The 12,746-nt window shown below is 59.9% G+C and overlaps 1 protein-coding gene across 4 annotated transcripts in view; it reads right to left on the bottom strand.

Moving 5' to 3' along the window:
* The window catches only part of LOC116876547 (mitotic spindle assembly checkpoint protein MAD1-like), a 190,673-nt gene that overhangs the window by 65,895 nt on the left and 112,032 nt on the right, over positions 1-12,746 (bottom strand). For all 4 annotated transcript variants that reach the window (XM_032872806.1, XM_032872807.1, XM_032872805.1 and 1 more), the window contains exon 6: positions 3,535-3,742. In XM_032872806.1, coding sequence (XP_032728697.1) covers positions 3,535-3,742 — 208 coding nt within the window. The remainder of the gene's footprint in view (positions 1-3,534; positions 3,743-12,746) is intronic.

Here is a 12,746-nt window from a genome sequence, read left to right as displayed (position 1 = left end):
CCTGACTGCTCCCAGTAGCACCGGTCAGCACAGCGGAAGGCCTGGGCGAGGGGTCCTGCTGCTCGGAGGTGTGGCAGGGCAGGTGGCCTGTGAGATCCGGGGTAGAGGGCAGCAGCATGGGGGACATCTGTTGGTGGCTGGAAGGCCCCTGGAGCCCCACTCTCCGAGGGGCATCTATGGGGTACCAGGCACCCTGGCCAGGGACTTCAAGTGCTGAGGCTTCTGTGAGTGGCGGGAGGTCACAAGTCACCGTCCAGCAGCCTGGCCCCACATGGCTGGGGCTGCGTGCCCTGCAGATGACCTGGGAGCCTCGGGGTGGCATGCTGGCTGAGCACCCGGAGCCTCGCAGGCAGAAACAAGTACCCCACTGCGCCATCTGCGCGCTCGCCAGCCGGTCAGCAGAGGCCAGTCGTCCGCCTGTACGCTCCAGTGCTAACCACGAGGCGCCTGGCTGTTCTACCGTGATCCCTTGGGGCTGGGTCCTACAACCATACTCGCCGTGTGGCCTCTGCCACAAACATGACACAAATGCCTGGCACAAGGCCATGGGCAACCCAGCAGAGGTTCTCAGAGCTCCTGCTCTCACCGAGCTCGTGGAAGCAGCGGCCCCAGCCATGCCCACGAGCCCTGCACCTCCCCCACTGTGGCAGCTGTGTGGTCCGTCACCCGGTGCCCCAAGGAGGCCCCATCCCTAACAGGGTTGTGGCCTCTGTCTCTGCAGACCAGCGCCGGGGTCTCAGTGAAACTGACACGCACCGGCCTTCACAAGCTCGACCTGCACGCGAGCCTGAAATTCTAGGCTTCGGTTTGATGTCAACTCTGTTGCACAGGTAGGTCGCAAAGAGTCTACGAGAGTCCAGTGGCGGGATGGGTGTATGGCCTACTACGGGGCTTTGGCTGTACCCACTGGCTGGTAACTTCGGTACTAGGTCCTCCCGTGGTGGACCCACGACGGTGTTGGCGCTCCCAGGTCGGACAGTGAGGCTGTGCTTACTGCCGTCAGACCTCTCCCTGGACTCCTTGCCCTGAGTCGCTTGTGTCAGGTCCCCACACTGTCCTGACTGCAGCCATGTGAGCCGGGCCAGACAGGAGACCGGGACTTACTCCTCCCGACACCTTCTGCTGCCCCTACAGCTGCTGACCGTCCTGTTTCTCCAGCGGCTCCATTTCCTGGGTACTCATGACCAACTTGGCAAACCCCTACTGGGGGTCGACGTTGGAGCACCCTGACCGTTTGGTAGGCATGACAAGCTGTGAGTCCAGCACCCAGGCGAGGAAAGCTCTAGTCTGCACCATCTCTCAAGACACTGGACACCTTCCATTCTACAAGGTTCCAGAACTTTCTGACCAGTCTCAACCTGCTCTGGCTGTTCCTGGGGCAGCTGTCCCGGGTCTTCCTCATCTCCCCAGGGCTGGCGCTCTAGCCTTCTGTATCCACATATTGCTCCCTGGCTTCTGCCCTCGTTTCAAAGGTGTGCATCCTCCACGGGCCTCGTGAGAGAGGGCACCTCGAGCTAGCGTTTTCTAGACACTGAACGGCGAAAACAGAAGCAAACTCCTCCCTCGTGGGGCTGAGCGTGGGGCTGGCTGTGGGCTGCGGTCTGGTCCCTCGGGCACCCAGAGTCTGGCCCCTGGTGGCTTTCTTGCTCCTCGAGCCACAGTTCAGAAAGGAGCAGCCTGTTTCTCCCTCTCTGGGAGGTGACAGGTGCCCTTGTCCCCGTGTTGAGAAGCCTCACTATGACAAGTCCCAGCATGGGGCGCCTCCCTCTGACCAGCCACGAGTCCCCTGGGCCCCCCCGCCCTCTCCTGGAGCCACCAGAGGAGCTGCAGACACCCCATGCCCCTCATGCCTCTATCTGACCTTCTGCTCTTCTGTGCACATACACTCCCCCAATTTTCTAAGTCTTCTGTTTAGCTTTTCACTTCAATTTTGGTGTCTTTAACTTCGGAAAGTTCACGTGTTTCCTCTTTGAAAAAAGTAAAGCAACACATCCTTCCTCTCTGAAGACGGAGGTTTTGTCTTTTCACCTGTGCTGTTCTCTCCCTCAGGGCCCGGCAGTCCTGGGACTCTGCTCACAGCGAGGGGACAGGCCTGACAGGGCGCCCCATGTCAGCTGCTGCAAAAGGAGCCCGTCCAGAGGGTGTTGTGGTGGGTGAAGAGAAGGGGGTGGATTGGGGCGGGGGTCCCGGCACCCACACGCACCACCTCTGAGCTCACTTCGCTCTTTCCATCCAGGGACCCTCTGCACGCCGCAGATGTGTCTGGCCCAGCAGGCCTGACACGGAGCCCAACATCCTCCGTCCCTAATGAGTTCCCGGGGAGGTTCTGCCAGCATGGGGCCTGCTCTTTGGGATTCTGGCTCTAAGAGAATAACCTTGGTTTTCTGTTTCCTCTTTTCATTGTTGCTGGGGGCAAGGCCACTGTCTACAGCAGGGTGCTGAGTGGAAGGCTTGGGGACCGATGCCTGTCTTTATGCCCTCTGGCAAGTGTCCTTAACTGTCTGCCCCCAGGGCCACCTGCTACCACCTCCAGCCTCGGGGGCTCTGGGGCACCACTTGGACCCCTCTCAGCTCCACCCCCTTCAGCCACCCACCAGCATCCTCCAGTCTTCTCTGTGGGTTTGCACCTCCCTTGAAAATGAATTACAAAACCCCAAACCTCCCACAGTCAGGCTGACAGCAGGTCGGGCCAATGGCAATGGCAAACAAACGGGGCAGAGAGGGGGCTGCAGCCAAGACCCCCGAGCAAGAAGACATGCGCAGAACAAGTCCTGGGCAGGGCTGGTAGAGTTGAGGGGGACAAGATGGTGGCCAGAGCCCTGTGCCTTCATGGGACAGAGGATCTGCCCAAGGAGGTCGGGAGGGGCTTTGAGCAGGAGGAGCAGGGCCGGAGCGCAGCCGGGAAACACCCGGGGAACAGGGGCCTCACCCTAGCTCACTGATGGCTCAGTGTCCCCGCCAGAGCTGTGGCGGAATAGGCTGGGCAGCCCGCAGAGAGGCTGGCTTCTGCACCCGGCCCTCCCCCTGGACAGGGACCCGGGCAAGTGGGGCTCCTAGATATGCCCCCCCCTTGGCTGGTGGGCCCCTTTGCTCTGCACTGGCCGGGCAGCTCCAGCACAGGACCCAGTGGGAACAGGAGGGTTACTTGCTCGCATGGGCAGTGACGAGCCATGGGCTCAGGGCCTGTCGCCCTGGTGTGCAGAGCTGCAGAGTGCGGGTGAGGCCGTGCTCATGTGTCCCGCTCCTGGCCCCTGCACCAGGGCTCTGGACTCCATGAAAGGTACTTAGATCCATGAAAGATGGTCCCCATTTCCACAGAGCATTGGATCGACTCGTGATTAATGGGACACGTATATACCAAAAAATGGCACAAATCCGTGTGAGGGGCTGGGAAGAGTTCAGCCACTTATTCTCCCACGGCTGCCGGAATCTCTTCCCGCCGGGACCTGAGGCCCCTGAGGGGCTCTGTCCCAGGCCCCCCCGCAGCCCCCTGCCCACAGGATGGCCCACGGACGCAGTTGGGAAGGGGCCTACCTGTTAGTTCCTTGGACGAAGGCAGACTTGCAGCGGCCTCCAGGTCAGCGGGGACAGGGCCGCCTTGCTCCAGGGCGCGCACGAGCTCCCGCAGCTGCTCACACTCCTCCTGCAGCCGGGCCTGGTCCTCGCGGAGCCGCTGCTTGGCCGCGCTGGCCGGGTTCATGCTCATGTGCAGCACTTTGGTCCTGCTCTGGTCGTAGCCACCCTGCAGGACCATGGGGCGGGTCAGCACAGCCTGGATGGACAGCTTTGGGGATGGACACTGGGGGGTGAGAGCAAGGACGGCCACCTCTTCCCTGGGCCTCCCCACCCGATTGATGAGGCCATGGTGCTCTGACCTGCCTCAGGGAGCGGCAAGGGGTAGCTGGGGGAGGAAAGACGGAGAGACCCGGAGACAGCCCTTCGGAATGTCGCAGGTGCTCGGGCTGCCCGGGCGCCTGCCCGTCTCCTCACACAGCATCTGGAAAAGCACACAGGCAGGGCATCACAGGAGTCTGTGCGCTCCAACACGCCACTGGCAAACACTCACACCCGGGGGCCTGGCTCCCACACACCCCGCTGTCTCGAGGACCACAGATGCAAAAAACAACACAAACCTGAGAGAAAGACTGAGACGAGAGCTAAGTACCCATGCAGCCCTGCCGCATGTCCCTATCACTAACAGCACCAGGGCCGTCAGCAGCTTACCAGTGTGGACGTGGCCCTTGCTCAGCTGTGAGTCTACACACACGTGCTGGTACAGCTGCCTGTGCGTTCCCGCCCATGGCCACCTGTGCACCCCGCCTCGACAGGGCCCAGCCCAGCTCCCTCCCCTGCTGCTGCCCTAGCCGCCCACCCCCCACATGGCTACCTGGTCCAGCATCTGCGGGCCGCTCGTGACAAGAGCCGCACTGGGCACAGGCCCTCATGCCTCTGGGTTCAGCCTCTCCGCTTCCCAGGCACCAAGGCTGGCCCCCGTCCCGCCTCAGGGTGCTGTTCCGAGCACAGCAAGGTTGCCCTCACATTCGGGAGTCTAGCTTGGGTGCTGGCTTCACAGATGACGTCACAGTGACGCACACGTCCATGTTCAGCGTGCAGTCAGATCAGTCAGTGTTGACAAACGCAGTCACGTGTCCTGCCCCACGCTCACTGCCCCCGCGGTTCTGGCTTCTCCAGAACGTGGCTAGCTGAGCCTTTTCCAACAGGCTTCTTTCACTTAGCGCCGTGCGTGGAAGGCTGCACCCCTCCCTTGCTGGCTTGCTGGCTCATTTCTTTTTGGTGCTCTGTAGCACTCCTTCATGCAGACGCACCTGTGTGCGGGTCTGCTCACTTCTGAGGGGCGCCCTCATCGCTTCCAGTTTGGGCAGTAATGGAGAAAGCCGCCATGAGCAGTCCCGGGCAACTTCTAGGACAGAGAGGTTTGCAAGTAACTGGGTCCAGCCTTCTGTTGCTTCACCCACCGCCTCTGCTGGGGCCCCTGCGTCCCCCGTGCCCCAGGACCACCCTCGTTCAGCCAACAGACACCCCTCGATCCCCCTCTGCTGCTCCCGCCTGCCTGGCAGCCCCTGTTCTGGTTAGCAGACACCGCCCCACTCCAGCCAAAGCAGATCCCTGCTCTGCCCAGTCCCGGAAACCAGCGTGAACGTGGCCCTGTGACTGGGCGAAGCCATTTTCCTGAGGTTTTATCCCCAGTAGCCAGCAGAGACTGGGAAAGATGCCTCCTCCCTCCCGAGGCTGCAGTTGGGAGAACCAAGGCCTCACTATCTGCCACATGTCCCACCTCTTTCCTCCTGGCCTGGAAGGGCCCGGCCCACCCCAGGGAAACAAGGTCAGCAACGCAGACATGGGGAGCGAGTGAGGCCTGGCCTCCGTGTGGAGCTCAGTAAGCATGTGGAGAATGACTGGAAACCTCAGACCCAACCCCGGGCCCAGATGAACCCCTCAGCCTATGGCCAGTGAACATGCCTACGGGGCCACCTGGCAGACGCCACGACGCATGACAGTCTCAGCAGTGACGACCGAGAGCCACCAATGCACGGACAGACGGAGCCCAGGGGGAAGGGTCATCTCCCCAGTAAATGGCGTGGGGGCAACGGGATGCCCCACTCACTCTGACCTCACAGCACACATGAACCCCGACTCCTGAGGGAGGGCAAACTGGGAAACGCAAGGTAAAACAGAATCACGTTAGGAAAAAACACAAGAGGACATCGTGACCTTGGAGCAGACAGAGGCTCCTCTGAAACAGGAAAGGTGCGGGCCACACGTGAACACAAGCACACTTGACTCAGAGCGAGAAGGCGACGGCAGAGGCGGACGCTTGGAATACAACACCTGACACAGGACTCATGCCCAGAATCCCTGGAGGACTCACACAAGCAAGACAAGCATCAGACAATTCAAGTTTTAAAATGGGCAAAAAATGCAAACACTTAGCAAAAGTGTCCCAAAGGCCGACAAGGCAGGAAATGGAGCACAAATTAATCGTCAGAGGGATGCCAATTAAAACGGCTGTGAGATAGCCCGCACGCATCCCCGAACACCCAGCCGGCACCGAACAGGTGGGAAACACCCAGCAGCACCGTGTATCGCGCGGCCAGCGCTCGTGCAGGTGAGAACTGGAACGGACACAGCCACCCTGGAAACACCACTTGGCAGCGCGGGTGCTCAGGGAGAGCAGATGGACATCCCACGGCCAGCAACTCCGGGCCTTGCACAGACGGCCACCGGGAGTCAGGCACCAACAGGTCCTGGTCTTGTGGTCCACGCCCATCAAACGCAGTGTGTGGTCCCCATGTGGAGGACCATCCGCGAGAACGGGCATCACAAACAACACCGAGCAGCGAGCGTCGGACCCAGCGGAGCCCACATCAAGGCCCGACGGCACCCCATGGCGGCAGGCCACACTGCTCTGGGCCGTGAAGGGAAGGTGGGGCCAGCCGGGGGGCTCCAGGGTGTCTGTGATGCTCTGCCTCCTGCTCAGGACGCCGGTCACCAGCAGGGTCAGTCAGTCAAGGGAAATCCGTTTCTGGTGTCCCGCCCTGTGGCCGTGATGGGAAGGGGCGCCTTGACACAAGGACCATCCAGAAACTCACGGGAGTCGAATGCTTGACTCTCCCAGAATTTACTCACGCTTGGGAGTGAGGGAGGCACACACACGAACAGATACATACGTGCACGCATACATGTACGACACTCACGTGCACACGCGCATATGTACACGTGTGTGCACCCACATGCACACGAACACACTCATATGCACTCACACAGGTAGACACACATATATGCTCATACACCGAGATGTGTGTACACACACGGATGGGCACTCAATGCACAGCCTCACACACACACACACACACACACACACACACACACACACACAGGTATGAAGGTTAGAGAACCCCAAGGGGAAGGGGAACTGGGGATCCCTGCGGCCCGTGGGACCTGTCTCTAAGACCCTAATGACCCTGGGTCAGTTTGCGGGGGGTGGGGGGGTCCCAGCCTTTTGCCCTCATGCTTTTGGATCTGCCAAGAGCAGCTCCAGTTTATAGTCTGGACGACTTGCCCTGTGGCCCAGGCGAGTGGGGGTGGGCTGGGAGCCAGGCCTGGGAAGCTCCCCCTCCACACAAAATTGGCTCCTGGAGGCTCAGGATCCAGGAGATGCTGCCTCTTCTGTCGGGAGGGATGTTTGTGGGGTCACAGCACTGGCCACGTCTCTCTGGCCATCCCTCTCCAGCCTCCCTGACAAGAACAGGGGCCACAACAGGGCAGGGGAGGGAGAGGGCTGCCTCAAGGGCTTCAGCTCTGCCAGAGCAGAGTTGGCACTGCTTTGAGGAAGGCCCCGGACCCATTCTGGGGCAGGTCCGAGGTCTCCCTCCAGCCAGGTGCTCTGGGAGGCCCATGTCTCCTGAGCAGATGGGCAGGAGGCCGCTGGCCCACCACCCCATCCCATCTCTGCTGGTGAGGCACCTGGGCCAGAAGAACAACCACGGCCAAACTTCCTTCCCGCCCGATCCGCCGTTCTTTGCCCTCTCCTCGACAATAGTCCCATTTCCCACTGCCATGTTTCTCCTCTCTCTTCCTGGAAAAATTCAGATCATCCCACTCCCCCGGGAAGGAGGCTGGCTGCAGACACATCCGTCAAGTGCACCAGGGTCAGTGCACGAGCTGAAGCTGCCTTGGGTGTGGTCCTGCCCCGTCACTGAAGGACACTGAAGCCACCATGGGGGCCCAGGGCGGGGCCAGCCGCCAGCCCAGAACACCTGCAGGTGCCTGCAAAGGGGAGGGGGATGGGGCTGGGGAAGGGAGCAGCAGGATCATCTCCCTTCTACATGCCCCCTCTGGAAAGTAAAACACCTTCTGGGTGTTCTAGGCACAGGGAAAGGCAGCCCATAAGCCCCATGGTAGGAGGGGAGAACAGACACCAGCTTCAGCTGCGGGCCAGCATCCACGGCCCCCTGAGCCCCTCTCTGCTGGCATCACCTCGGAGAGAGAGAGGAAGGCCACCTGAGGCCACCAGAGGGTGGGGGCCCGGGATTCCGAGGAGCCTGCTGGGGAAGGCACTGAGTGGGGAGGACTCGGAGCTCTTGATGGGTTTCTGAGAACCTTGTAAAAACCCCAAAGGATAAAGAGAGATTCTGTAGCTTTGGCTGAATCATAGACTCTGAGGCTAGAAGGCAGTGTTACTCCTAGAATTTGAACAGTCTGGGAAAGATAAGCAAGTGTGTGAAATCTATCTGCCCCACGCAGCTGGGTAGAGGCCCGGTGGCAGCAGACGGCCTGGCAGCTTGCTTTCTGGGCCCTTGTGGGCTGGGGTGGGGGTCTGGGCACACAGGGAGGGAGTGTAAGGCTTCACGGGCACACGCCTCCATCCACCAGCCCAATTGGTGTCTGCACTGGGCACCCAGGAGTAAGCCATGAGCCGTGCAAAAACACAGACCCAACTCTTGTCACACACGAGTCCCCAAATGCCATTCTTCCTTTGGTTTTCCTTCAACCCTTCAAAAGTGTAAGAACAAAGATGGGTGAGCAGTCCTTGGGCCTGGACCCACCCCTGCTGAGCCAGAGAGTCAAGTCCCTTCTTTCCCCAGCCACGAAGTAGATGCTCTCCTGGCTGGAGACGGGAAGTGACCGCTGATGTCAGGGGACTGCACAGGGAGGCAGGTGTGGGGTGAATCAGGGACCTGCGCCCAGACATCGAGGTCCTGGAATGGCATCCTCTGTTATGGAGACGCCAAACACATGTGGGTGGGAAGGACAACCACCACTCCCACCCTGGACCACGGCATCCTGGGGTGGTCCTCCCCTCGAGGGCAAACTGCAGGCATAGAAAACATGTGCTAGGGGATTTTGGGATCCAGCAGGGCTCAGCCAGATGGGGCGGACGGAGGGAGGAACCTAAGCAGGGAAAGCCTCACCATTTGATGAGGGTCTGATGAGCTGGGACAAACGACCCACTCCCTACAGGAGTTAACACAAGCAAGCCCAGCATGGGGAGGCCTCGGCTCCCGGCGTTTACAGCGAGGGTAGAGCCATGGGGTTGGCACCCAAGCCAATTCTGCTGCAGTGAGAGTCATCTCCCCAGTCTGGGGGTGACCTGCAAAAGCTCCTGCTCCTCCCAGCTTTGGCCACAGAGAGCAGAATCCCCAACCACCCCGGATGGTGGGCAGAGGCCACAATGTCCTGGCTGGGATGACCTCTGACCTGGTCCTGCCCTGGGAGCCCCAACAGGCTGACGGCAGAGCCCAGCAGACAAGGTCCCATGGCCTGGCCTCCACCTCCAGGGGGGAGGCACCTGTCACGGAGATGGCACCTGTGGCCAGTGCCAGGGTGAGCTTAGCTGCCCCCACCCACACACTGCTCACCACGGCCTTGAGCTCCCTCCCCTGGGAAACATGGATGGACCCAGCCCTCAGGAATGTCAGGGAGTGACAGTGATGTGCTCTGAGGTCCGTCACGGACTATGAAGTTTTGTGCCACCGCGAACCACCTCCCCAGCACGTCCGCAGTGGGTAAAGAAGATGGAAGGTCTCCTGGGCACGTCAGCTGACAGGGGGCCACAGCCAGACTCCCCGGGTGTGAGACTGTCTACTGCCCATTCCCTCCATCTGCGCGGACCGTAAGGACCCAGCAGGGCAGGCGGGGCCACATCCCTGACTCCGCTGGAGAGGACGGCCAAGGGAGCTGGGAGGCCCTCCCGAGGGGGTCTGGGGCAGGGATGGGGGCTATGGTCCATACCCCAGGCTCACCCCTGCACTGAGACGGGCCTGCAGAAGGGGTCAGGGATGGCCAAGCACAGCTATCCACTGTCCAGGCAGTGCGGAGCCTGCCAGCCCTGGGTCTTAGGGAGTGAGCTCCCCAAGCAGGCCGGCCCCCACAGAATCAGGCTGGGAGGCCGTCACATGCCCTGTAAGCCTATGGCAAACCCATCCCGGGAGTCCCAGCCCACCAGGCATTTTTCCTCTCTACGGTCAAATTGACAAATGAGCCTAAAGGCACGTCCGCCGGCGCCATCCTGACTGCGCCTGCTTCTGCCTGAGGACCAGTGTCCAACGCTGGTGCCCCACTTCTGGGACCAATACAAGGATGGAATAGCAATGCGCCTGCGGGCATGACCCGCTCCCTCCCCACAGCTGAGGGCAGGCTGCTTCTTGGGAGACGGTCCCATGCATGAGCACCCATGGCAGGCCTGAGCCCCCTCTCCAGACAAGCAGCCACAGCAGGAAGGTTCCAGATCAGGTCTCAGTGGCCACTGCCCCACGCATCCTCCCTGTGGAGTCCCCCACAGCCTCTAGGTCGACATGGCGCATCCAGGTCTGAGTATATGCGTTGTGTGGCCTGCCCTTTTCTGAAGCATTAGAGGCTGCACGCAGACCCCGACAGAGCCTCCCTGGGACGAAGACCCCAAGAGAGGCCTTGACTCTTCCAGCCTCCCTGCAGGTCCACCCACTGAAAGCTGGAGCTAGTGCCCGGGGAACACGAGCACAGTCACCCAGACGCCCGTGCTGAACAAGGAAGCTGCTGTGTTAAGCCACTATATTTTGGGGTGTTAATAACAAAGCAACACAGAACAGATACTGTCTCTCAAGGAGGCCATGAAAGAAATGAGATGAGCCCTAAGGGCATCCTGGTTCCCACCAGGTGGGCAGCAGGCTCCTGGGAGGCTCCAGAGCCAGACTTTTGGGATTCTGCAAAGAACAGTGCCGAGGGGTTACACTCCAACCTGGGTAACCATAGTGCCAAGACAGTACCCCACTGACCCCTGCCCTGGCCCGACTGTGGAGGACAAGTGGGAGGATACACAGCTAGCTGGGGGAAAGGCCAGCCGGTACCACTGGGAGGGCAGTCCCAGGCCCTCCTCCTGCTGTAGGGGTTGAAGGCCCGCACTGCAGCACAAGGAATGAGGAGCCCCGCATAGAAGCCCAGGGTCACAGCGCATGCCCTGCTCCATCCCATCTGTGATCACGCTCCATCTTTCACAAAACCCTCATTTTAGGGGAAACAGGTAGAGAATGGGTCAGGGCACAGAGGCTTAGGGCCCCGAAAGCTGGGGCAGATGGTCTGGTGAGACAAGCCTGGTGGTTTGCTCTCCTGTTTCCTGGAGATGGCTATTATGTGGGCCAGCAATCCTTTCCACGAGTGGGCACAAAGCAAATATTCAGGTTTTGTGGGCCACACAGCCTCTGTTGCTACTGTACTGCATAGGCAGCCACAGACTTACGCAGAAAGATGGGCACTGCTACGTTACAAGAGAGCTCTACTTGCCAAAATACACGGCCGGCTGGACCTGGCCCACGGGCTCAGGTTTGCTGACCTTAGGTGGGAAGAATCTGAGCAGGAAAGTGGGAGGGGGAGGAAGGTTCTCCCGCAGGGACGTGCTACGGACTGTGTGGCAGGCCGTGCCGAGGCTGGGCCAGAGGCTGGTTTCCAGAGTGCTGGTGCCAGTGATGGGGGAGCGTCCCCAGCCCACATAGCCGAGCCAGAGCACACTGAAAACAATAGTGAACAAACAGTGCTGGCAAGGACCAGAGACGGAAATAAGCACCCACAGACCGGAGGACGGCGTGTGTGACAATGACCGCACCCAGCTGGTGGGCACGTGCCCTTCATCCCACATCACCCAGACGCCAGCTGCTTCCCAAAGTCACGTGGCACTGCAAGGGGCTTGGGAGAACCCTGAATAACCTGGCCACCCTGAAGGGGGTACAGCACAAAGACCCCCACCTCGATTACAGGAGCCATGCACTTGGATGCCGGCCCTGGTATAGACGGGGAACTCACCGGAAGAGAATCGAGAGCCCACGGGAGACCCTCCCATCTACAGCCAGCAATTTCCTACAGTTCTGCCAAGACCACTCAACGAGGAAGAACAGTCCTTTAATACACGTGCTGGGCCACGGGACACCCACAGGCAAATATGTGAGGCCGGACCCCTACCTCACGCCATATGTAAAACCCCAACTCCTAATCAAACACCTAAGCATAAGAGCTAAAACTACAACTCCCAGGAAAAAAATGTGAGCTTAAGCCTTCGTGACAATGGATTCCACCGTGCGTTCCTGGACAGGATGCTAGACACAAAGAAGAAAAGAAAAAGGAAAACAAACTGGATGTCATCGCAGTGAAAAACTTTGTGCTTCGAAAGACACCTTTGAGAGAAGGAAAAGACAACGTACAAAACAGGAGAAAATACTTATGAGTCACACATCAAGTACGTGACTTGTACCCACGATGCTGACTCAGTGCGGACGAGACCAGGTAACAGATAAAAAGACGGGCAGGGTCTGATGACACACTTCTCCAAGGAAGAGACACAAACCCAAGTAAGTACGTGACAAGATGCCCAAAGCTGATGTCATCGCTCCTCAGGGAAAGGGAAACCAAAGTCCCCATGAGATAACAAGCCTTGGCGAGGGCGGGGAGGAGGCCGAGCCCCCAAGGACCACTGCTGTGGGTATAAAATGGTAACAGGCCCTCGAGTAGTTGAATGTGGAGTCACCACACAGCCCAGCAGGCCTACACACCGGGGTCTGCCTGTGAAGAAACGCTCACAGCATCGTTATTAATGGCAGAGGAAAGGCGGGGAGAACCGCGTCCGCACAAGGGAACGTTACTCAGCTCTGACACCCACAACAACACATGTGCTCCTTAGATGCACAATGCCCAGGGAGAGAAGCCCCTCACAGAGCACCTCCAGGACGGGACCCCACACAGGTGGCAAGTGGGCCAGG

This window comes from Lontra canadensis, unplaced genomic scaffold (genome assembly GCF_010015895.1).
Source record: "Lontra canadensis isolate GAN:19392208 unplaced genomic scaffold, GSC_riverotter_1.0 scaffold45, whole genome shotgun sequence".
NCBI lineage: Eukaryota > Metazoa > Chordata > Mammalia > Carnivora > Mustelidae > Lontra > Lontra canadensis.
This window is presented reverse-complemented; position numbering and strand designations above follow the sequence as displayed.